Below are 24,794 nucleotides of genomic sequence, written 5' to 3'. Positions count from 1 at the left end.
TGCTCGGTCTGTTGGAGGGTTGATATACAAATCCCGCTAACGTAGGATCGATTTCCCCACACGGAGACCTCCGATGGGCGGGGAATCGTAGGTTTCCATAATTGATAAGATTTAATTTGTAGATAGAGTTCTTGTTTCATCACCAAATTAGATGACAGCTTATCTTCTTGGCTCACTGTGGGGTGCATGAAGGATGGTTAATTTTAACCAACGGCCATAGAACCGAGGCTTCACCCGCCAACAGTCTCATAGCAAGCCTAGCCACACAGCATAGTTAACACTTGCAGGTCGTTATTCTTGCAGTCTTCACCTCGTACTCAAAAGACAGGCGCTTCGACTCCCTCGAAATGTTCTACCAGAATGCACCACTCCTCTCGAATCTTTTCTTCACTTGCTCAAAAACAACCCGCGCAAAAAGACGTGAATCCTGATGTCACAGGACGATATAACCAAAGCTGACCCGACCCAAACAAGAAAGAAAGCGTGTCCCATTAAGTTAATTACAATTATACATTTAGTTCACATGGTTCTGATGCCACGTATAATCAGGGTTCGCCAACAACCCCCGAATCGCCTCACGAGGTTTCGTAGGCTCCCTGCCCAAAAGCTCCCTCATCAACGGATGCGTGGTAACCAACTCGCCCTTCTCAATGCCCTCATACCACGTCAACGTCTTCTCAAAGAAAGCCTTGGGCTTGCCCCCCTTATCATTCCCGCCGTAGATCTGGATATATTCCTCGGGTGACACACGCTCGAACTTCACCTGCCGACCCGTCGTGGCATTGATGATGTCCACAATCTCCGAGGGTCGAATGGTGTCCTCGGCTGTTAGTAGAACGATCTCGTTCTCATGGCCGCCGGCGATCATCAACCGCGCGGTCGCTTCACCCAGCTCCGACCGCAGGGTCATTGCCATGGGGCCGTCGCATGGGAGAGGGACGGTCGTTGAGTCGGGGTACCAGTTGATGAACACGGGGAAGGCGTCGGTATAGACGCCTTCTCGGATGGAAGTGTAGGTGACTCCGGATCTGGGGTTTGTTAGCTATGATCGTGTCTATGTAGTAGCTCGGGGTCGACTTACTTCCGAAGCATCTCCTCGGTCTCTAAATGTGCTGTCTGCACCGCAGCCTTGGAATCGGACTTAAATCCTCCGAAGGCGAGAGATGTATACCATACCTAGCATAATGATTAGCCATTGCCGGGAGAATTTCAGAAAACAAAATATAAAAACGCGGAAAGAAAGACCATACATGCTTAACACCCTTCCTCTTCGCCGCATCGACAAAATTCTGATGCTGCTTTCGCCGCTTCTCATTATCGAATGTGTTGGTGCTGACAAAAAGTACATTCTCGACATCCTCGAACGCGGTGTCCAGCGTTGCGGGATCGTCATAGTTAACCTGTCGGAAGGCAATGCCACGATCTTCGAATTGTTGTCGGTTAGACTCTCTCGACGACGCAGCTGCGAATTCGTGCAGAGGTCTGGTCGCCACGAAGTAGTCTAGGACGTACCGTCCCAGGCCGCCTGTCGCGCCCGTGATGAGGTATTTGAGGGTCATATCGGTTCGGGATAGTGGTAATACCCGTATTAATCTCGGGTTACTCCAAACAGTCTTGGTTAATGAAATCAAATACCGACCGCAACGCAGGGTTGACAATATATTTATATTGATAACCATATCCCTGTTCACGATTGCTAATCACGCGATTGATAATGCCCCGCCGCTCTAACAAGTTCTGTTACATCTGCCTTGCTTTCTCTGTATGGAGAAAGCATTGCTTGCTAATCATGCAGCCAAGACGAAGTTGGCCCAAACCACAAGTGTGATTGGCTGCGTGGGTCCAAATTATATGAGGGTTTGGGGCTAAAACTGCAGTAGTTGCAGTAGTTAGTTAGGTAGTTAGGAGAGTCTTATTACTAATGTCTGCTTCTGACGTAGTCGGCCTGACAGTTGTCCCTATGCCGATCGTCTCTCGTTGTCTCGTATTTCTAATGCTCGGATTGGGTTAGCCGGCTGCAGCGATCTTCAGGGTGATGGTCTAGACATGAGGCTGGAATTGTGTACTAGTCGTGGATAGGGAATAAATCTGTCTTTCTGGCCCTTTTCGGCCAAAGTTGTTGGGTGGTCATATTCCCTCCATCCTAGAGGCAATATCAAGAATCGATACCAGTCATGGTTCTTCTGAATTGGCAGTTACAATGAGCAAAGTGGATTCCTAAGCTCCAGGCAATACCTTCCTCACTCAGCATAGTATACTAGACTTAAGCAATGTTTCTGTTCAATAGCATTCAACGCACAGCAGCTCCGCCATCGTTCCAAAACCAAGACCTGCGTTGCTCAATACCCCCCAAGATCACTGTCCCAACAGTTTCAAGCCGACTCAACCACAACTGTTCATAGAATGGTCTAGAAGTCAGTGACTGGGACTAACGAGAAGAAAGTTCCAGAGAAAAAGTAATGAGTATACTATTAGTTGCTATCCGAAACCAAGTTCCTTCCCCGGAACCTGCGCCAGTTCTAGAAGCTCGTCTTACATGGATACTTGCTTTAACTCAGCTGAAAGATGTGTCTTACTCTCTGTGGAAACTAGGTGTCCGACTCGCAGCGGAGGAAATGTCCATCTACTGTAGCACGAATGCCACATGGTCGGATAGGGAGTAAGGACACCACATGGCGTCCAACAGGCAGAGTATTCCTATGGTGAGTATGGCGGGACCTCTGTTACTTCCCAAAGCCTTGTTTGTATAAGAGGCAATGATTACATGTCGCTGACTGCAGCCTGGGAGGCCGGAGAGACATTTTCGACCTCATGATACAAACCTCCTGATTCAGGCTAATTCCAATTAACCGAGAATAGTTCCAGAGCCTTCTAGACAAAGTCAATCGAATGTCAGATCGCACTACAAGGTGTACGCAGACAGAATCAGTCGGCATGACCATCCTGATTCCGAAGGCCAACTCGATTACTCCCGCCTACAGTGTGATGAATGAAACACCAAAGCGCTGAGCCACTCGGGAACATTCGAATCGGCAAAGAAAATGAAGATGTGCCATGGAAGCACTTCCAATCATGACGTACCTCACGCGAACATGGGCTGAAACCGTTGAGTCATGCTGACAGCTCTATGCAGGGGCCCGAATCCAAAACTCAAAGCAGTGCTTCCCTAATTGCATACTCTTCAGCCACGCCAGGTGCATTTCAAGACCAAATTCGGGAGATGAGTGCCACCATAAATGTTGCAAGTGCCAACGAAAGCTGAAGCTGATATACGGCAAGCCCCGTTCTGAGACCTGTCTGGGATGTCTATTGCTTCGTGTCTTACACTGGGAGATGCCCCCTGGAATACGGGCCAGGGGATATGGAATAAAAACCAACGATGTTCCGTGCAAAGGAGAACAATTGTTAGCCATTATTGCTTCTTGACCCAAACCTTCTGCGGTATTGCAGCTTCTGCCAGTTTGCGACGCCGTTGGAAGAGACACCAATTCAGGAACATTGCCATCCATCCCAATGGGAGACCAGCAGTCCGCCCCAGACCGAATCAACTTGAGAGGTCGTCTCAAGGACACTCTCAAGGCAACATTCGCGCTGAAAGCCCTCCATGATTTGCACCGAAAGTCGCCCTGCCTCGTGGACCCAGACCACGCCATGAAAGCCGCTCTCGTGATATCCTGGGGCAAGCCGCCGCAATACATCTCGATTCCTGATCTACCGCCGCCGTCACCTACTGAGCTCCAGCTCAAGGTGCTCGCCACGAGCGTGACACGAGTCGTCCGAAGCCGGGCTGCCGGCGCGCACCCCTCCACCTTCAAGGTGCCCTTGCCCCATGACCCAAGCGTTGATGGGGTCGGAATCGACGAGATCACAGGCGACATGTACTACATCACCCAGCTTGCCGCACCACTCTTTGCTGAGCGGGCGAATGTCAACCTACGACATGTCGTCAAGCTTGACCCGGGCACCGAGCCTGTCAAGGTAGCGGCACTAGCAAACCCGGTGTCGTGCAGCTGGATGACCCTGCGATGCCGTGTCGTTGGCGGCTGCCAGGGACGGACGGTGCTGATCATCGGCGCAACAAGCGCTAGTGGGAGGTGTGCAGCGATCGTGGCACGCGCACTGGGCGCCACTCGCATCATCGGCTTGTCGCGCAATGAAGACACGCTCGCCGCCGTGGAGGGGCTCGACGATCGCGTCGTGCTCCGGGAGCCCTTTGCCCTTCCTCCCAGTGTGGGGCCGGTGCATATCGTGCTGGACTACATTGGCAGCGGCCCTGCAGCTTCGGGCATTCTGCAGACAGCTCGGTGTGTGCGCGGAGACAACTTGCAGTACGTCCAAGTGGGGAATATCGCGGAGCGACCGCATATTTTTGACGTGGTGCCTAGCTACCTGATCAACCAAAGACCCATTTGCATCCTAGGCACTGGACTAGGCTGTTTCACCGTCGAGGACTGGAGGAGGGAACTGCCGGAAATCATGAAGATGACTTCCCAGATGCACATCCCATTCCCGATCTTCACTGTTCCTCTGAGTGATGTTGCGTCTGCGTGGGAATCTGAAGACACTTTGACGAAGAGATTAGTTTTGACGCCTGGTGCATGAGTAGACTGCTTGTCTCTGTTCGGTTGTTTTGTATTTGTGTACACACTCGTCTGTCTTGGATTAGATTTCACCTCAATCAGTCTTTTTTGTCGATTACTACCGCATCAAGGCCAGTTTAAAGACATAGCGAGGTCTTATGAAGATCATGGTCTGGTAGACACCACTAGCCACACAGGATTATCACTAGCGCCGCGGCTAGCTCTGGCGTAAGCATACCATTCTCGCCAAATCCATTCTGTCAATGCCCAAGATCCACATGGTAGAATGCACTGGCCCTGCAAGGCAGCCGTAGCTCGGGTCCAAGACTAACGACAAGGTGCCTCGGGTTCAAAAGTCGGTGTAATAAGTCGGTGTAATCTTGAACGAAGAGGGAGATCCTTGCTTTAAGTTCTTTTGTCACTCCGACTCGTCACGCCATGTAATACGAAGCTAAACTTTAATTCGGTTGAATTCTATACACGGTGCCAAGAGATGTGACAGATTGAATACCCATACCGAAATACTGTGCGCCGGAAATCTCTTCCATTGCCTGGACCCACTCTGCAGTTACCTCAAGTAAATGATGGCAAGTGTACTCCTGTTTTGGGCACTGTCAGTCGCTGAAGATACGACTTGCTGACATATAGCCCACACCCGGTGGTATAAGTTCCCAATATCCTCTTGGCAGCAAGGTAGGACAGGAAGCAATTCTAGTAGGCTAGATTGATATAGAAAAGACAATATACTTTATTCTTGCTATACGGAAATAGTATTCGTCTATCCTCCATCTCTTAGTCTATAAAAAGATCATCGCACATTAGAAGACCCCCGGAATGAGCCTCCACGGCACCATCTCACAGTACACCCTCCATCGGTCACCATACTTCGATGAGCAACGGGCATCGTCCCTCAGAGACCGATGGATGAGTAGACTCGCCATAAAGCAGAAATACGTCCAGGGAATGATATGCGCAAAGCCACAGCCCGCACACGCGCAGAACGAGAAAATCAAATCCCCGATGTAGTTCGGATGGCGGACCCATCCCCACCAACCTGTCGGAGTATTCATCAGTAAAACGACTCACAGAGGACTGAATGCTTGGAGACTTACCGGAGTGTAGAAGCATGGACTCATGTGACGATCCGTCAGCGGTTTGGTAGGTTGCGCGAATGAGGGAAGGCTTTTGGCCCCAGATCAGGTTGGCTCCCTTTGACTGGCGCGTGCGATACTTTTGATGGTTCGCAGAGCGGAATAACACGTAACCTGCGATTCCAGCGACTAAAAGTAGTGTGCATTGGAGCCCGGACAGCTGGACTGGGTGATAAGCCAGATAGTGTGCTTGCGTAGTGTAAATCACGGGCAGCCACACAGCGGATCCCCATGCCAGGTTGAAGCCGAAGTGATCCAGGGCAATATCAATCGTGCTTAGATACCTGGAAATTGTTAAATGGTCGATCATTCCAGGACACGATATATTAGTTGCGACACTCACCAGTCTTCGTTGACGAAGAAGTCTACCACATACAAAGCATGTAGAAAAATAACCACTGCCATGGAGTTTGTGAGGTAGCCAAATTTCTGATACTGCAAAGCAGCAAAGGATAGATCACTGCGAAGTTGTACCGTTAGGCCCGCGGATGAATTCTGAAGAAGAAAAGCAGCTTACACAAGCACCCAGCTGTTCATCCCAACACGTCCAATCTGGAACAGCTTCAAATCCCAGAGCTTGCCCAGGCGGGGGTTAAGTTCCACTCCAGACAGGAAATCGTGAATGATGGATCCTGTCAAAGTTTGTCAATACTCTTGTTCGTCGCGGAAGAAAATATGTCTCATCACATACCGCTAAATCGAACATCCCTCGTGTTCGGGGTGAATACATGGCACTTGATCACCGACCCAACGGTGATCAAAAATCCGTAGATATTCGCAATAATTATCAGTTCACCCTGATGCACTGCGACAAACGCGGGGTCCAGCTTTCCTGCTTTAACAAGACCCACAAATACAATTAGGGTTGCCAGCCAAGACCATAGTCCATTGACTTTATATGGTAGAGAATATCCCCCGGGAGTGGGAGGGCCGGACACAATTCTCCCCGGAAGGGCTTGGTAGAGAAATGCTTGAAAAACCAGCCAGGAGACGTACGCTTTGACACCCTGCGTGGTCACAGTTGGCCAATATCGCGTAAGCAGTGGAAGAGCGCCATGCGAATAAAAGTCACCGAACACCTTCGTAATTGAGCCCTCATAGTGGGTGAGAGCTACAGAAATGGAGAGTACGAGAAGAGGCGCAGAGACCATCAACAACATACTCGGGAGACTCGAAACCCACGATACATTGGCTCGCCGACCCCAGAGGGCCTTTGGTTGAGTAATTCCTGTTTTCTGTATTTGGCCTTTTCCAGATCCCAAGCTGGACAGCCCGTCAATTAGCTGCACAGCGGCCATTTTGAGCGGTACGAAAGGGGTGTGGAATGAAGGAGGAAAACTATTGTCGAGTGGAATTAAGGACCAGCATGGGATTCTCACTCTTTATCTAAATAAGGCCTGATCAGCGGAGGTCGGCATGATCTGTCTCGTGGACTTGCTGCATACCCAAGGATTGCTAGTCCTTTGCATCTCCCCACTCAGGCCGGGCTGAATACCTGGAGGTACCAGAAGAATACACAGGTACACCCGGTAAAACACGGTACCGTATCGTCCGCAACCCAGTGTTCCATACAAAACACCGCCATTTCAACTTCAAATCTCTCAACAACCAATAGAGACCACTTAATAGTAAAATCATGGAACCATGGGAAGATAATTCCGTGTCTCTATTTTAGTCTTCCACTATTACTTCTGTTTTGAGTAAATCATCAAGCACGGGCCATTGAGATGCAGTGGAGCTGAGAGGGGACGAGGAAATCAATCAAACTGGTGTTTGATCGAGGGGCATTGCTTCCCGTGTTTTGGAAGAATGAACGACTGAGTCTATTTAACAAGCGTCATGTCCCATCAACCACCTCAAGTGAGTAATATTGGCGGCTTGAGGTCTGGATGCGCAGTGGGCAGAGGCCATCAGAGTGGGTTTTGACCCATGGACCCAATCGGCCGGGCTCGGAGTGGGTTTCCAAAAGGTTGACCCAAAGATCCGGTCAGCTCTCAAAATCTACATTGGAGATAGGGTGTGAAAAGCTCGGGCTGATCTGGGTGGGTAAAATAATTGTAGTATATCGTTTCCTTTTTTACGAATCTTGCCAGCTGCTCCTAAAATTCGATAGGTCCAATGGTTATCTGTAAGCGAACCGATCCACAGGGATCGACACTATCGTTTCGTACCCTATCTCAGCTTTCGATTACCTGTGGGTACTTCCTCAGACTGCCGACTCAGCCTAAACAAATAAACTAGTGAGGACCCCCACAGGCAAGCTGAAGATTCTGCAGCGAAACCTGGTAGTTGGGTCAACCCTCTTGCCCGCTCCCACAACTAGGAATGAGGAACCCGCTGCTAGATGATGCCAATCGGATCAAAACTGACAGCCAATTCTGCAAGGGCAATGATCCTGCAGACAGGGTGAGAAGGGCGGTTGGTCTTGCTTCGATATCCATGTTCTGGGTCGTGTAGAGCCCGGAGACCGCGTAGGAGATCACGTAGGAGATCTCCGTGTCATGGCGATCTATCCATACTCGGGAGAAAGCCATGAGGTGTCCCGCCAATGTGGGAATTCCTCAAGCAATAAACTTTTTCCTTCGGGTGGCTCGAAACAGGAGCCAAACGCCCTGGAATGAAATGATGATACCATCGAATCAGCCGAGGAAAGAAAACACAAGAAAGGCAAAGACACAGGAATTTACGCTGAATACTTACTCCCTTTGTAGTGCCATTTCCTCCAGTACGCACCAGAGTCGAGTCTCCACGCAAATAGTGGAGATACAGTTCCCGTTCCCAATGAGACGGAAGATAACTGGGCTTAACTTTAACCCTAAACGAGGTCAGCCAGCCACGGGAAATTATCTCTTCACGAAAAGAGAAATTTCACAAATTCAGGTCGAAGTGGTATTTTTCATACGCAATGTAGCATGTTCATCCAGGTACAGTCATGGTAAATCTATACAATGGCCTGCGTTCACGAGTGGCAATGAGGTGGTATGTAGATCTTGGGTTCAGGTTGGAGATCACGGCCCGTGATCTCATGATATGATAAGAACTCTACGGTATCTCGCGCTATGATATCGATGAAAGAATCATTATCCAATGATCAGGCCGTACGTCCCCTTCCCCGGGGTCACCGTCGTCCGCCACTCTACACCCTTATATTCCTCTCTCTCGACGGCTGTCACTTCAACCTTTTCAGCTGCCGGGGGAAGCGATGCAGCGACTGCCCTCGCATTTGTTTTCGGCTCGGTCCAAGAGCCATGCATAGGACTAATATCATATCGTACAAGAAGCAACGCAGCGAGAGCCAAGATCTCTCCTGTGGCAAAATGGCGCCCAGGACAGATATGGGGAGATATCCCGAAGGATAAAAATCCGGAGGCCTTTAGTTTCTTGTCCGTCATCTGAGTGGTCTTGGTAAAGCGCTGGGGCTCGAAGTTCCCCGAGTCCAAACCCCACGCCGAGCTATTTGTGTTGATGGCCGGCGCAGGAATCAGGAGGATGGAGCCGGCCTTCAAGAGCCAGTGATCATTTAATAGGGTATCTTGGTATATCACACGAAGCTGACCGGAGTTAGATCGTGTTCTCAGGGTCTCCTGGAATGACGAGAGGAGCGTCGGGCACTTTCCCCGGATATCTGCTAAATCAAGGCTATGGGTTCCAGTCGAGTCGATGGAGATTGCGTTCTGATGAATCTCATCTTGTATCGTTCGTAATAGCTCCGGGCGGGATAATATATCAAAAAGCAGCCAAAAACAGCTTGGGACTGTGTTAGAGAGAATCCCAACCCCGGTGAGGATCTCCAATCTTGCGATGTCCTCCAGAGTGGCGCCAGCCTCTTGCTGAACCTTCCATCGAGCATAGACGAGATGAGACGCAGAAAGATGACCACCAGTTTGGTAGAACTGAATAAAAGCCTGGACCAACTGCTCTCTACCTTTCCAGGCCTTCCGGCAAGTAAGCCAGGGAACCGTATCGGCGAGAAGCAGGCTCAAGTTTGATTCAAAATCCCTATACACGGTTAATCGTGGAGAGCAAGGCAAGCAAACGTGATGGCTCGAGGCGACATAATTACCAGAAGGCTTTTCTGATAGCTTCAGATTTGTAAGGATTCAAAGGGCCATAGATAGCATCTGTACTGGCAACCGTGAGTGCATCGTTGCACCATTCATATAAATCCAATGAATGGGTAGGAATCGAAGCCACTTGATCGACGATGGGTTTGAGGACCTGAATCATCTGCTCATTTAGATGGTCAAGCTTGTTTCCGAGTAGCGCAGGACGCATAGCTTCCACCGTTTTCTTAGCAAGTCCCTTGCCCCCTCGTTCCTCCTCCCGGAGGAGCTGCAGGCCAGGTTTTGGAATGCCCCCCGCCCGCTCGGCCATGGCTGTGAACAGCGGATCGAATGACATGGTGCTGCGACTATGTCGCACGGACGGGAGCAAGTCGGGAGAAGTAACGATATACACTCTCTTCTTGAGTATATCCATGGTGAAAATTGGCACGGCATGTTTACGACTAAGGCATTTAGCATCCTACGGCTTTTTCAAAAGGGGCCGGTATGCCTCCATACCTTTCTGCAGCGAAGTATCCAATTCCATGGACGAGAAAGGAGATCAAGTGGCCAACCAGTGGAATTGTGCTTGCAACAAGAGGTGGCTCGCGGGGATCCAATTTCACCCGTAGAGTGAACAGGAGGAAATACCCGAGAAGGGCGATTCCGCTCACTCCCAGAATCGTAGTGAGGTCCGGCATGGTCGTTGGATTCTAATCGAGAGACAGGTTGTTGGATGGAGCACCTTCTACTGTCTACCATCGATTTTTAAATAAATAGTCCCGCCTGGAACGATTAGTACCGAGTGAAAAATTGACAGTAATTCCCGTGATGCATTCCGTACAATAGGTTAATTTTTATTTTAAATTTATTTTTTTTAGTTCTCAAGCTATTGAACTCCAAATCGGTAATTTATCTTTAGATGGCCACGCTGAGTGGAACCCCTTGCGTGTACCGTTTTGTGCCGCTAGTATTTTACGTATCCAATGTAAACAATATATGCGGACTAGGGAGTTTAGGATCTTCAGCCCACTCCAGCATTAGGTTCTGTCTCGCAACTGACCTTCCATTGGACTCCTTATTAGAACATGGTGAAAAATGAACCGGTGCTACTCCGGCAAGCCCGAAATTGGAGACAACATATATTTTCGAAAAGCCCCCCCCACCAAAAGTTGAGGTTGGTGGTTAACTTCCGTTTCACAGGTTAGGATACTCCAAATCGCCTACTGCAGAGCATTGCACAGGAACTAAATGGATGAATTTACAAGCTCCGCTGGGAGCCTGTGCCTACTCGCGCTTGTGGTGGGCTTTACTATCCAGACTGTTTACAGGCTGTTTTTCCACCCTCTTTGCAAGTTTCCAGGCCCAAAACTGGCGGCGATTTCTCATCTGTACGAGTTCTACTACGATGTAATTTGCAATGGTTCTTATCTCTGCAAGCTTGAGCAATTGCATCAGAAATATGGTAAAAAGCCTGGTAGTACCCAGCGGCCTATAGAGACTTGGTTTTGCTGACAACCCTAAAGGGCCAGTCGTACGAATTAACCCGCGTGAACTTCACGTCAATGATCCTTATTACTATGAACAAATCTATGCAGGCAGCTCGCGGGTCCGAGAAAAGGATCCCAGGTTCATTGGCGTGTTTACTACACCGTTGCCGATGGTTGCAACCGTTGGTCATGAACACCATCGGCTTCGCCGCAGCCTCTTGAGCAGCTACTTTTCGAGACGATCCTTGAAGAAGGCCGAATCGGTTATCGAACAAAAGGTAGACCGCGTGCTTTTCCGCTTCCGCTCCGCCTTTGAATCTCAGGCAGTCATGCCTCTACACCGTGTTTTTGCGGCTCTGGCAGCAGATGTAGTCTCGGAGTACTGCTACGGGGCGAGCCAAGGATACCTGGAGCAGAAAGTCTTCCAAAACCAGATGATCGATGCGGTCAATTATGTCATGTCCATGTGCCATATCAACAAGTTCTTCCCTATCATGCCCAAGATCCTTCGCTGCGTGCCGATCGGGCTTATGGAGAAGCTGGGCCTTCAGATGGCCGACGTCATCGCAGTGAGGAACCTGATCCGTCGGCAGGCGGCGAAGTCTCTTGACAAGGAACCGCTGTTGCATGATAACGATATGCTCTCGAAAAATATATTTGATGCTCTAGCTGTCGCCGATGTCCCACCACAAGAGAAGACGCTGCGTCGCCTTGAAGAAGAGGGTGCGGCTCTCTTCGGTGCTGGCATTGAGACCACCGCAAGAGCCTTGACGGTCGCCATGTTTCATTTGATCAGTGATGAGACTATGAGATGTAAGCTACGCGACGAGCTCAAACAAGTCATGCCTACTCCGACCAGCCGACCAACCTGGGCTGAGCTTGAACAACTACCGTACTTGGTATGATTGTGCTATCTGAATGTTGTTACTGCTCAATACTAATGAAGCACTGCTAGACTGGAGTCGTTAACGAGTCCCTACGGCTATCGCATGGACTGGTGGCTCGGTCTCCTCGCATTGCCCCTGTCGAATCATTATCATACGGGGAATACGTGATCCCACCCGGCGTAAGTAGACCACACAAAGCTGGAACGCAGTGAGCCAATCGCTAACATCCTTCGTATATCAGACACCCGTGAGCCAGTCCGCCTACTTTGTTCATATGAATCCTCAGGTTTTCCCTGAGCCAGAATCGTTCAACCCTGAGCGATGGGTCAAGGCTGCTGAAAATGGACAATATCTGAACAGATTCCTTGTTTCATTCTCTAAGGGAAGCAGGCAATGTCTAGGATTAAAGTACGTGTCTCTTTTAACTTCCCTTTTCCCTCTCCACTGGACTAACGGTATTCAGTTTGGCCTATGCCGAGCTCTACTTAACACTAGCGAGAATCGTTCGTCTCGTTGATATGCAACTTGTGGATACCACCATCAACAATATCCAGGTCGGACGGGACCTTGGCCATCCAGCCCCAAAGTCTGGTAGCTTTCAAGTTAAGGCTAGAATCATGGAGATTGCAGGTGATTCCTAGGAAGACTGAATCATGTAATCAGCCGGACTGATTGTGCAGATGAGCCTTTTCTGGATACAGACGATGTCGGATTGTCAGGTAGAGGTAAATGGCCGACTTCAATAAATGTATATACATTAAAGATCTAATAAGGTCACGCTATAGAATTGTTCAACGGTTAGAGATATCCATAATACATATATGGTATCATACAAGATGTAGAGGTCTCCAAACGATATAAACTCAGGCGAAAACATAAGTCGTACTTCACTACCATGAAACGCGCGTTGTCCTTGCACTGTACAAGTCTAGAATGTAGTCAATGTATTTGGCGTATCATCCGTTGTAACCAAGTATAGATGGCATTCAAGCTAACTCCCAGAAACCCTCACAGGCTAGATCCCAATTAGGAAACGAGTCATATCCAGTCAATACCGACCCGAGAATCGCACAATTTCCCCGATGTCTGGGATATCCAGTTGTCTGGATCTCGATTATCCCTGCATGTCTGCTGAAACGCACTACTTCGGATTAATTCGACCCCCGTGTTCGGCGGAGCGTTCCACATTTCGTCGCTATCCGGCATGCAAAAGTCCAGGTCTGTCAGAGTTAGAAGCTCCCTTCTCTTGTCACTGCCATCTATCTCAGCTGAGGTGCTCCGAGTACAGAGTCGACAGAGCTTATATAGCGCCAGCCCGAAACGCTTGATTTCCTCCACGTTCACCCATATGAGCGCTATTGGGGCAGAGGAATGATGCTGAGCCAGCATATTCGGATAGGAGAACAAACCGAGCCGGCGACAGGTTTCCACAAGTGATGTGAGGAGTTCATATGTAGGATCCTGTAGTTGAAAACGCATATTCAAATCAAGCGAGGTCTCTTGTTTGGCCACGAACACAGCGAATATAAGCTGTAGAAGGATGCTCTGGTAGGTCGCCATGGGCCAGGGACTGTCATTGTTGCAGCCGGTCGCCGAATCCGAGATATACCATTGAGTCTGTTAGGCAGAGAACGTCAGCATCAAGTTATCTTTTGTGATCAGGACATCGGTTCACACCCTTTGAGCTTGAATCGCAGAAAGCAAATTACGATGGAAAGTCATCGCCGTGTCCCGCGCGGCTTGGTCGCCTTTGATCCATAACCCAACCATTAACATTGATTGGAGAAGTATACACGGCTCTTTCGAGAGCTCGAATGTCCCCCAATGTAGAAACGGCCAAGTGGGATGAAAGTCGTGAAAGTAGATATCAATAAAGTCCTGGGCAATCCACCGGGATTCACCAGGCACCCTACTCACTATATCCGCGTTCAAGCGCGTTTGGGCCTCTTGGGATTTGCTGTTGCCACGAGCCGCCCCCGGAGGACTTGGACAGGTAGCTCCTCGCTGCTGACATCGATTACATGGGTATCCACCGTCACACCGTTCCTTTCGAGCATGGCAGGCTCCGCAAGCCTGCCGCGCTCGAGACTGCGGAGGATCTCTCTCAGGATGATAGTTCCGGATATGGCGACGTAAGAGGTCGCTGAAGGATAGTTAGTTTTCACGATAACTCACACGAGGCTCATCATGGTACATTCTTTCTAGCTAGGGTGCTATCACAATACGGACAGGAGAAGCGCTCCCCTTTAGCATGATTGGCCATATGTCTGTTTAAGTGTTCTTTCCGTTGATAACTCATACTACATCCCGGGTGTTTGCATTGGAAAGACGGTTGAGCGGAGCTAGCATCTGAGCGTGGCGGCATCGTAGCATACGTACGTCGTGGTATCGTTTGCAATATACAGGAGAAGATGTGAGGATATCGCAAGAGGGATGCCGAGTGGCAAGATCCCTCGCCAGCTTTTTTATCTGGTTTACTAAGCTCATGGGTCAGTCGGCATCCCGCTCGGTCACTCCCGCTCGGTACAACTATATAGGATATAGGAGGTATAAGTGACGTTTCTGTTTATCCTTTCATATTTTCGAATTCCAGTCAAACTGTTGGTTGTTTCAGTATCATTTAGTTCTATTTTCTGGGTCGTGCGTGATTCAGTTTCGGTGAGAGGCCTACGGCTATGGGTTCTTTCCGCCACTCCGACATAACAGACATATCCGTCAACGAGCCTGAGCTGACTCGAAGCTATACGGCAGATGCACAAGGCTACACTGCTCATACACTTGAACCCACCGTCTCCAAGCTGCCAAGTTTGGAAAACTCTTCTGATTACGAGGTCTTCTGGGAACCGGAGGACTCCGAGAACCCTCGTCTCTGGCCGTTATGGTACAAAGGTGTCAGTATTGTGACAATGAGCCTTGGAGCGACAGTGGTCAGTCTCTCCAGCACTTTATACACTTCAGGAGTCCCCGGCCTCGAGGATGAATTCCACATATCGAAATTTGTCGGTCTGTTCGGTGTCTTTACCTACCTTCTTGGCATGGGGGTGGGAACTATCATATTCGCTCCTCTAAGCGAAGTAGTCGGTCGACGACCCATTTACTTAGTCTCCATGACCGTCTTTCTCTTGCTCATCCTCCCGAGCGCTTTGGCTCGTAATATCGAAGCGATCTTAATCAGCAGGTTCTTCGGAGGTCTCTTCGGCAGCGCGATCATGGGCAACTCTCCCGCCTCGGTGAATGATATTGTCTCCGATAAACATCGCGCCCTGGCGTTTGGTATCTGGTCAATTGGACCTACCAACGGCCCTGTCTATGGCCCGATAATTGGCGGGTTTGTGTTTCAGTATCTGGGCTGGAGGTGGACGAACTGGATTGTCCTGATCTTTGGTGGTGCAATGCTAGCCTTGATGTGCTTTATCAAGGAAACCTACGCTCCGGTGATCCTCCAAAAGCGAGCAGCAAGACTTCGGAATGAAACAGGGGATCCCAAGTGGTGGACACGATACGATGGGGGAGATGATTTGTCAAAACGACTCAAAACAGGTCTTAGCCGGCCGTTCGTCATGCTTCTGACCGAGCCAATCTGGTAAGCACTTGCCCTGAATTCCCTATGCCCGTTCTCACAAGGCTAACCCGACGGTAACCCGTTTCAGTATATTCTGGGACAGCTACATCGCGATCGTGTACGGCATTCTTTATCTGTGCTTCGTTGCCTACCCTATCGCCTTTCAGACAGAGCGTGGCTGGTCACCTGGAATTGGGGGCCTCTCATTCATCGGGATGGGGTCCGGTGTCCTGATCACCATCGCATGCGAGCCTCTCTTCCGCAAAGCCATTGATCGTCATCGCAAGGACCCTGAAACTGGCGAGGTATCTCCAGAGGCGATTGTCAGCGTTGTTATTCTGGGCGCAGTTCTCCTCGCCGTTGGGCAACTGTGGTTCGCCTGGACGTGTACGCCGGATGTACATTGGATCGTGCCCATTCTGGCCGGGGTTCCGTTTGGTGCTGGCAATGCATGTGTTTTCATTTATGCCACTAGCTACGTCGCCCGTTCGTACGGTATCTACACTGCCTCTGCAATGGCGGGGAATATGTTCTTCCGCAGTCTCATGGGCGCTTGTCTGCCGCTTGCCGGCCCGTCGATGTATAGCGCGTTGGGGCTTAACTGGGCCAGTACTTTGCTGGGTCTTGTTGAGGCAGCGTGTGTCTCCATTCCGGTTGTCTTCTATTTCTACGGGCATAGGATTCGTAAGGCAAGTCCCATGATTCAGGAGATGGAGAGGATGCAGGCGGCGACATGAGATACCTCCGCCACGAGTCTTCCTAAGGTTACTAGGACTGTTGGGTCATTGTGTGATATTATTTTGCGCTAAAGTAGGATTATTATGTTACAATAATATATTCATGCGTACAATATACAATCGAACCTTAGCGATCTTTGGGATCAGCTGTAGCTGTTTTAACGCCATACATGGCTATAAATTTGGCTCATCTGCAGATACTACTGGTTCGGTTTATCACAACGTTATTGCTTGGTAGGCCTTGCATGAAATTTCATGTCCACCAATCTCTGAGCTCCGAGACAGGTTCTAGCTATGGCTGTGCAGCTTCTTTTGCTGACGAGATCGTCGAAGGGCGGCAATGCGTAGCCTCCCTGTAAGGCTATCATGTATAATTCGGCAAGCATTCTAACTGGTCTAGCGGATGTCAGGCATCATGCATTGAGCGGCGCATTTCACTTGGATAATATAAACGAAATTTTCGTCAACAATTTCGGGAAGTTATTAAAAACATGGTAGCTGACTACAATTGCCAAAGAACAAAAATATTCAACAGGAGGCATTCGCTGGTGGTCACCCACCCAACTACTAACCTCCCGGCGTGTTGGCTTCAACGCGACCTCGAGTCTGGTGGCTGCCGCCCGGGTGAGCTATGTATCATCTACGGAAATATTGGGTCAAATCAAACCATGTCTTCCGCTCCACTAGGCGCAACTAGACCCGGAAGCGTCAAAGTATCCAACTTTCGTTCAGTTGGAAGGTGTACTTCTTCTCCCTCAGTCAACCCGCCACCCAACTCGTGCAGTGCTTGCGAATAGTCATCCAACAGTCTCTCTACGTCCTCAGACGAGAATAGTTTATCGTCATAACACATCCGGACAAAGAATCCGTTCGTCGGCAGCAGCGTGCATTCCACGAGCAGGCCATACCAATGGAAATGCCGCATTTCCCGGGCTTCCACGCGCGGGCCTGAAAGAATCGGACCGGGGAAGGGGGATGTTGAAGCCGAAGTCAGCCCTTCTGGAATCGGCTGAATCACGAGCAAGGTCTGCATCTGGTCGCATACTGCTCGGACCTGGGCATCGATAGCGCGGATGCGGTCCATCCCATCATGCTCGAAAGGAATCATCGCTGTCGCGTCGGCCTGGACACGGGCGAGGAAGGAAGCGGGTTTCTCATTCGATGCAGCAGACATGCGTATGCGGATCGGCGCATGGGTCAAGGTAGGTGCGACCAACGCGTCAACACCTGGAAGATGGAGATTGCGACCTGTCAAAATCGTACCAAAGACAACGTCCGAGGGGGTGGAGCTGCTTGTCTGGAGTTGTGCCAGTGTACATGCCCAAGCCCCGCGGATGAGAGTCGCTTCGGTCAGTCCGTGCTGCTGCAAGGCTGGTACTACACCAGACTGAAATGTTACCAGACGCTGCGTTCCACGGTTGGCGCATGGTCGGTATGTAGAATCTACGATCGGAAGAGGAAGGTCTCCAGAGCCCGGGCTGGGGCGCAGATAGGACCGCCAGAATTGCTTAGAATCATCCGAAAGACCGGAAGTATGCTCGTTTATTTGGGCAAGAAATGCCGCAAAGGATACCGAATCTGGTGGCAGCGGGATAGACTGGTATACAGCGTATATTGCCCCCAAAATATGGCCCAATGATATACCATCGAATATTGAATGATGCATTGTCAAGATGCAGTGAGTGCTATCTGAGGTCAATGCCCATCGTGTCAACGGTTTGTTCAGGGCCGGTGCCTCCTTGGCATCGGCTTCCACATATTCTGTGAGTGATTCCGGTCGCTGCCAGCCGAGATTTTCTCGTATGACAACTTGAATGAGCCTGTCTGAATGCTGGACAAACCGAGTGCGCAGAATGGGAAAGCGTTGAAACACTCGAGCACATGCACTCAGATAGCGAGGGATATCCAAATCTTCAGCAAGTAAGATCACCTCCTGGCCCATCTGCGTTCGATCCCCAGACAGCGAATCACGCATCATCTCGTCCTGCAGTGGGGTACAAGGATAGATATCTTCTACCTGGTCGTGGAGTACTCCACATTTCTCCGCCACGTACGCGACCAAGTCTTCGATCTGGAGGTCCCCGGGGGCCATCAACTCAAATGGCACTAGGTTCCTTGTCTGGACAAGTGGTCGGACAAGGCTTGCTTGATCAGCTAGAACCGGACACTTGAAGACATCCGCAACGGTGAGGGTGAGTTGAGCATCTCTTGCTGCCCGATTTACCAGCCTCATTGCTGCCAGTGAGTCACCTCCCAGGGAGAGGAAGTTATCCTTCCGACCGATGCTGTCGGTTTTCCTTCCCAAGACCTGTGCCCATAGTTGAGCCAGGGTTGACTCAGCCGGGCTGACAGTCTCAAGTGGAGCAGCAAATGAATCAGTGGCACCATCTGTAGGAGAGTTTACGTTGTTATTTTCAAAAGTAGATAAAAAGGCGAGGGAGTGCTGGGTACAGAAATATCGCAGTGCCTTGCGATCCAGTTTTCCAGAAGTGGTCAAAGGAAGCTTATGAACCGGGATACATAGTCCCGGTATCATGTATGCAGGGAGTGTGCGCTCCATCTCGGTCTGCAAAAGTGAGACCGTATGGTTGAAGCGCTTTCGTGCGTTGGGTGTTAAGCAAGCTGAGAGAGGTGGTTTTGCCGGTTGGAGATCAAGATCGATTCCCTCATCCCAGGTGATGAATGCACACAGGAGCGGCGCTGTTGATTCTTTGGGATGCACCAACTCAACGGCCGCCGAAGGTGATAAATCAGACAGGGCCTGATGGAGGCGATACTCAACCTCACCCAGCTCGATACGTTGGCCTCGAAGTTTGACTTGCGTATCCTTGCGACCTTCAAAAAGCAATGCCCCGCCAGGTCCATAGCGTGCCAGATCCCCTGTTTTATAGAATCGACTGCGAGGGGGCGGAGGGCCAAAAGACGCCAGCCATATGGGAGGCTGCGCAAGGAAGACCGCGTTTGTCCTCACGGGATCATTTAGATATCCTCTTGCGACCAGTGGCCCTTCGATCAGTAGCTCCCCCACAGCTCCAATAGGCATAAGCCGGTCGTGGTTCTCAGGATGGACGATCCAGGCCCGCGCACCAATGGCATGACCGATGTTAGATACGGCAATACCAGAAGAGACGTCAGGCTGGATTATGCACCATACTGTACATTCCGCAGGCCCGTAGATATTCTTCAGTGCTACCTTGTCGACCCACATATTGATACACTGCTGCGTGGCGGGCTCACCTCCCAGCGTAAGTTTCTTCAGTTTTGGGACCTCCACTGGGGTGAGAAGACTAGCGACAGTCGAGGTTAGACATGCTTGATTGACACCCAGGCGATTGATAGCACCGGATAAATCATGCGCTCTTTCCCAGTTCGAAGGAATGCAGATACATGCGCCGTGAGTCAAGGCTGCGAAGATGTCGCCGATGCTGACATCAAATGTATATGCTGCATATTGTAGCACGCGTGATCCAGCCGTAATATCCATTGCTTTGGCCTGGGCCGTCACACTGCTACAAAGCGAAACATGCTCGACGACAATGGCCTTCGGTGTCCCAGTGCTGCCCGATGTGCAAACAACATAGGCCGCATTTGTGGGACCTAGATTCCCGGAAGAGATCACGGTGTCCTGCTGCGCATGATCCGGCTGAGCCGCGAACATTTCACGGTGTATCACCAGAGACGGGCAGTCGGGGACGGATCTCACCACTGTATCGCGTGTCTGCTCCGAACATAGGAATAACTTAGAAGCGGTGCTTTTGATCATAGCTTGGTGCCGAGCCGGAGGATGCTGGGGGTCAATATGCAGGAAAGCTCCTCCGGCTTTGACTACGGCCAGCATGGCCACAATCGCCCAGACGGACTTCTCAAAGCAGAGGGCGACAATGGTCTCTGACACCACACCAAAATCACTTTGTAGCACTCCAGCCAGTCGGGACGAAAGGCGATCAAGTTCCCGGTAATTAAGTTCACCGTCCCAGGCGGCCACTGCGGAGGCTTCTGGGGTAGCAGCGACCACGTCCTGGAACATTTCTTGCACAAGGCGATCAACAGGATCCGGGCAATACGAGTTCCATTGGAGGAGCTGCTGGTGATCCCAAATACCGAAGAGATTGACGTCGCGAATGTCCACACTGGGGGCTAAGAAGATGGTCTGGAGTGCGTGTTCTAGAGATCGAGTCAAATGGAATGCGTGACCACTCGAGACCACATCTGGATTCCAGGAGATATGAAGCCGGGGCTGTTCATCCGAAGGGTAAAAATATATTATCGTTCCCATCTGTCCAATACCGTCAGCATAAGCTCCGAGTTAGTGAACTTCCAGTGTTAGTATTTCACTTACCCCGGGGTCAATCGGCGTGACTGGGTCAAACAAACCATATTCCTTCACCAAGAATAGCATGGTTGTGAGAGTGGGGGATTTACTACCTGGGAGCTGATCGGAAGACAGATACCAATGGACTGATGGGTCTTCCCATCGCTGGAGTATCCAGCTGATAGAGCGACCCTCCTCCAGATGGAGAGACTCCCACTGTAGAGCATGAGTGTCACTTCCTCTAGGCATTGTTTTGTCATCAATGGTGCTCCAGCATGGCGAGGGGATTGCCAGATGGCACCGCAAGAGCAACGCCCAACCCAACTGGACGATGCTTGATGGAGGGATGTCATATGCCTTTGCGAAAGGATTCAGTTGCGCTGGGAGAACAATCGATGCAGACAGCGTCGGGGACAAATGATCTTCGGTTGAAGAGCTGGAGGGAACCATCCCCGAGTCTACCGGGGAATAATGGCTGGAATGTGACATTGTTGCCAAGCTAGCTCAAGATGGTATTCGACCAAGAAATATAATGCAGAGTGCCTAGAGGCAATTTAAACGGGAGCCGAACCAGGATGCTTTTGCTTATGGGATGAGTTCCCACTATGGGAAGTACTACAGAGAAACTTGGATCGAGGGCTGACCCACCTGGATATTAATATGGACAATACATAATAGAACAGTATTACTCGGTACATGCATCCCGCCTAACGCTCGGAATGGGACCAGTCCGTGCTAGGGCCAGCTGGGCAGCGGACCTGGGAGAGGCACAGCCTCAATCCTACAAATAGTAGGACAGTATTCATGCTGAGATATACCCATGTATGATTATTTTTTCTCTCCCCATACCTCGTGAGAATGAAGGCCATCATCAGCGTAAGCCCTGGGCGAGCCGCCCTCGTCCATGACCGACCGCTTCCCTCTCTACGAAATGGGTATCTCTTGGTCCGAACAAAAGCTGTGGCGTTAAATCCCACTGACTGGAAGCATATTGAGATTACTGAGAGGCCCGGAATCTTGTTTGGATGCGACTACGCAGGGGTTGTCGAGAAGATCGGGCCGGGAATTTCTTCGCGCTTCCAGGTCGGCGATCGCGTTGCTGGATTTGTGCATGGAGGCAACTCTCAGGAACCCCAAGATGGAGCCTTCGCTGAGTATATTCTGGCAAAAGCCGACATTCAAATCCTCATTCCAGAGCACATGAGCTTTGAAGAAGCCGCTACGCTTGGAGTGGGCGTCACATCGGTTGGACAGGGGCTCTACCAAGCCCTCCAACTGCCATTCCCTGGAACACAAGGGGAAGATCCCAAAACACCAACAGAAGAGCAACAGCCCCTCCTCATCTATGGGGGATCAACCGCGTCTGGTGTGCTGGGGATTCAATTTGCAAAGCTCTCGGGATTTGCACCTCTAGCCGTTTGCTCTCCAGATCACTTCGATCTGGTAGAGACGCTGGGGGCCGTGGCTCAATTTGACTATGCTGATGGTGAAGAAGCTGTCCAAGAAATTCAGGACTACGTGGATCGCATGAGCAAACCCCTACGGCTGGCCTGGGATACTGTATCGATCCCATCGAGCGCACAGTTCTGTGGCGATGCACTGTCCGCTCTCGATGAGTGCCACTACGCTTCTCTGCTACCCATAAAATGCCAGCGGTCAGATGTGACCAGCACCACGACCATGGCCTATACCGTGTTTGGCGAAGATTGGGGCATGGGCGCCACGCGATTCCCGGCGGTTGCTACAGATGCCGAATTTGGCCGTCGGTGGTGGGCCTTGGTGCAGGAGCTGTTGGATCAAGGTCGTATCCAGACGCATCGCATTATCATTGGTGAGAATGGGCTGGATGGAGTTCTTGCAGGGTTAGAGCGGTTGCGGGACTCTCAAGTGCGTGGCGCTAAGCTGGTCTATCGGGTTTGATGCTCAGGATGTGGACTACTAGACAGAGACAATGCTGGTGTGAACCTACACTTTACTCAATACCATGACTGTTTAGAATTTTCTACGAGATTTTTCGTTCAAAAAAATAAACCTCTGACATCCGTCTAAATACATGTCGTCAAACATTCTCGATATCCTTGACGCCTCGACTAGCTAACCATTCTGAAACCACCCCCTGGAAATCTCGCGGCTGGTAAAGGCCGCAAATTTCGGCTACCATATTGGCTTTTCGATGTGGATTTACCCCCAAATCCCGGTAGAGCATATCAACATACTGTAGTAGTTAGTCACCACTACGAAGAATTGGGCATTTAGGGCTTACCGGAAGAAAGTCAAACAACGCAAAAGGAACCTTGCGCCCGCAGATATAGCGACGACGAATCCAGGCATTTGTTCGAGCGACTTCAGATATGCGCTCTGATGGTCCTGGCACGTCCAATGCCCCCGTCAAATAAGCCGTCGCCCACAAGGACTGCGCCTCGTAGACGATGGGCGCGCCGGCGGTGCGAAGGAATCCGACGTACGCAATGGACCGTTCGTGGGATGGGGGTTCTCTGCTGGGTGCAATGAAGCGGTACAGATGATAATCATCTTCACAGCGGAATGGGACTGAAGGGACAGGACTCTTCTGGAGGATTGGCATCTCCTCTATGATCTCCTGATCCGCTTTTCTCTGGAGATTAATCCATTCGGATTGAGACTTGGGGTCAAACGATACGGCGGACGGTAGACCCACAGCCAGCTGCTCTTCTGGCTTGAACAGAGTATGTCGAGCATGCCATCCAGTGGCACATACCACCAAATCAGCAGATAGTTCAACTCCATTGTCCAGGATGACGCGTTTGTCCTTCCCAAGGGCTGTGATTGCCTGGCGGTGTATTGTCACCCGCTCTCCAGAGTGAATGTCATCCCACAGCTCCGGGTGCGTCATAACTCCCAGTGTAGCTGGGCTCCAGAACAGACTGTCTAGAGCTAGTAGAGGCCTGAGACGCCTGCCATTAGCGCTCTGGTTATACTTCCACGGCCGTTGTAATAGATAGGCCAAGATACGCCAGAAGCCGATGACAGCCAACTGTGCCAGTCGGCCGGAACGCCGGTGCATCACTCGTTGCCACCAGGAGGCTTTCACCGTGGTGTCGAAGGGATGCGGCGAGAAGAGAGCTAATAGGCGACTATTATTGAGGCGGAAACTGGGTTGACCGAGGATCGAGAGCGGCGTCATCATCGAAGGTCCGCCGCCTTGCTCGCGAATCACCCAGTCCACAGTCTTCCCGGCGCGTAGGAGCAGGTACACTGCGTCAAAGGCTGACTTAGACCCTCCGTACACGACGGCATGACGAACCGATGGGTCTGAAATGCGGTCACCAGTTTGTGGATGGCCCAGCGCCTTGCTATGCAGCACCTCGCCCTCAAACTCCTGGCGGCCTGGCAGAAACGGCATGTACGGCTCCGATGTGAGTCCTGTCGCGATGATGATCTTTTTCGTCGGAATCTGTTCGCACGAGCCCGCTACCGTCAACATCCACCGAGGTGCTTCATTATCACCAATAACAGCGGGCTCGCGCCGTACATTCTCGATCCACGTGTTGAGGCGAATGCGGTCGATGAGGTCAAACTTGGTGGCATATTCGGTGAGATAGTCGTGAACGGCGGCACTTGGAATGCGCCCATCGGGCAGCACGGTGTCGCGGCGCATCGGGAGATCAGAGAACTCGAAAAGACCATGATGCGCTTCAGCCACGAGATGCGGATAGAGTCGCTCTTTGCTCCAGGTGCCGCCAATACTGGAATCGCCATCCACAAGGAGGAGGCGCGCATCCGGACATACTTGAAGATATGTTTTTGCGGCGACGAGCCCGCACCATCCTGCAACAGGTCACGCGGATTAGTTCGAGCTATCAGATAGCGATCTTTCGGGGACCAGGATACTCACCCGCACCGATGACTATCACGTCGTACATAGCAGCAACGAAAAGGACTCTGTCGCGAGAGCTTGGGCTCACCACCTCCCCTCGTTCATTGTCTCCAAGCCATCACAGAAGGTAAGGGTGTTTACTAGTGGATCCCTTCACTCGGAGTAACCGAATGGAC

At 50.8% G+C, this 24,794-nt stretch overlaps 10 protein-coding genes across 10 annotated transcripts; 4 read left to right on the top strand and 6 right to left on the bottom strand.

The window, feature by feature from the left end:
• Positions 1-514: 514 nt before the first annotated feature.
• On the bottom strand, positions 515-1,559 carry ANOM_001454 (putative NmrA-like family protein; the record flags this gene model as incomplete). The annotated part of the gene is made up of 3 exons (XM_015546711.1): positions 515-1,028; positions 1,082-1,176; positions 1,251-1,559. 3 exons carry the CDS (start codon positions 1,557-1,559, stop codon positions 515-517), a joined length of 918 nt encoding a protein of 305 aa, XP_015411240.1.
• Positions 1,560-3,513: 1,954 nt separating this feature from the next.
• Positions 3,514-4,602, top strand: ANOM_001453 (uncharacterized protein; the record flags this gene model as incomplete). Its single annotated transcript, XM_015546710.1, has 1 exon — positions 3,514-4,602. One exon carries the CDS (start codon positions 3,514-3,516, stop codon positions 4,600-4,602), a length of 1,089 nt encoding a protein of 362 aa, XP_015411233.1.
• A 796-nt stretch (positions 4,603-5,398) lies between these two features.
• ANOM_001452 (7-dehydrosterol-delta 7-reductase) lies at positions 5,399-7,029 on the bottom strand (the record flags this gene model as incomplete). Its single annotated transcript, XM_015546709.1, has 5 exons — positions 5,399-5,634; positions 5,693-6,015; positions 6,075-6,191; positions 6,249-6,363; positions 6,423-7,029. 5 exons carry the CDS (start codon positions 7,027-7,029, stop codon positions 5,399-5,401), a joined length of 1,398 nt encoding a protein of 465 aa, XP_015411234.1.
• A 1,782-nt stretch (positions 7,030-8,811) lies between these two features.
• Positions 8,812-10,475, bottom strand: ANOM_001451 (cytochrome P450; the record flags this gene model as incomplete). Its single annotated transcript, XM_015546708.1, has 3 exons — positions 8,812-9,730; positions 9,795-10,238; positions 10,294-10,475. 3 exons carry the CDS (start codon positions 10,473-10,475, stop codon positions 8,812-8,814), a joined length of 1,545 nt encoding a protein of 514 aa, XP_015411235.1.
• A 550-nt stretch (positions 10,476-11,025) lies between these two features.
• On the top strand, positions 11,026-12,792 carry ANOM_001450 (cytochrome P450; the record flags this gene model as incomplete). Its single annotated transcript, XM_015546707.1, has 5 exons — positions 11,026-11,239; positions 11,301-12,163; positions 12,220-12,330; positions 12,393-12,559; positions 12,615-12,792. 5 exons carry the CDS (start codon positions 11,026-11,028, stop codon positions 12,790-12,792), a joined length of 1,533 nt encoding a protein of 510 aa, XP_015411236.1.
• Positions 12,793-13,189: 397 nt separating this feature from the next.
• On the bottom strand, positions 13,190-14,337 carry ANOM_001449 (Zn(II)2Cys6 transcription factor; the record flags this gene model as incomplete). Its single annotated transcript, XM_015546706.1, has 3 exons — positions 13,190-13,768; positions 13,829-14,294; positions 14,327-14,337. 3 exons carry the CDS (start codon positions 14,335-14,337, stop codon positions 13,190-13,192), a joined length of 1,056 nt encoding a protein of 351 aa, XP_015411247.1.
• A 489-nt stretch (positions 14,338-14,826) lies between these two features.
• On the top strand, positions 14,827-16,450 carry ANOM_001448 (MFS transporter; the record flags this gene model as incomplete). The annotated part of the gene is made up of 2 exons (XM_015546705.1): positions 14,827-15,734; positions 15,802-16,450. 2 exons carry the CDS (start codon positions 14,827-14,829, stop codon positions 16,448-16,450), a joined length of 1,557 nt encoding a protein of 518 aa, XP_015411246.1.
• Positions 16,451-17,111: 661 nt separating this feature from the next.
• ANOM_001447 (uncharacterized protein) lies at positions 17,112-21,251 on the bottom strand (the record flags this gene model as incomplete). Its single annotated transcript, XM_015546704.1, has 2 exons — positions 17,112-20,726; positions 20,790-21,251. The coding sequence occupies 2 exons, from the start codon at positions 21,249-21,251 to the stop codon at positions 17,112-17,114; spliced, it is 4,077 nt and encodes a 1,358-aa protein (XP_015411293.1).
• A 369-nt stretch (positions 21,252-21,620) lies between these two features.
• On the top strand, positions 21,621-22,682 carry ANOM_001446 (zinc-binding alcohol dehydrogenase family protein; the record flags this gene model as incomplete). Its single annotated transcript, XM_015546703.1, has 1 exon — positions 21,621-22,682. One exon carries the CDS (start codon positions 21,621-21,623, stop codon positions 22,680-22,682), a length of 1,062 nt encoding a protein of 353 aa, XP_015411292.1.
• A 139-nt stretch (positions 22,683-22,821) lies between these two features.
• On the bottom strand, positions 22,822-24,664 carry ANOM_001445 (uncharacterized protein; the record flags this gene model as incomplete). The annotated part of the gene is made up of 3 exons (XM_015546702.1): positions 22,822-22,977; positions 23,026-24,569; positions 24,637-24,664. The coding sequence occupies 3 exons, from the start codon at positions 24,662-24,664 to the stop codon at positions 22,822-22,824; spliced, it is 1,728 nt and encodes a 575-aa protein (XP_015411244.1).
• Between the last annotated feature and the right edge of the window lie 130 nt (positions 24,665-24,794).

This window comes from Aspergillus nomiae (genome assembly GCF_001204775.2).
Source record: "Aspergillus nomiae NRRL 13137 chromosome Unknown contig00015, whole genome shotgun sequence".
Taxonomy (NCBI): Eukaryota; Fungi; Ascomycota; class Eurotiomycetes; order Eurotiales; family Aspergillaceae; genus Aspergillus; species Aspergillus nomiae.
This window is presented reverse-complemented; position numbering and strand designations above follow the sequence as displayed.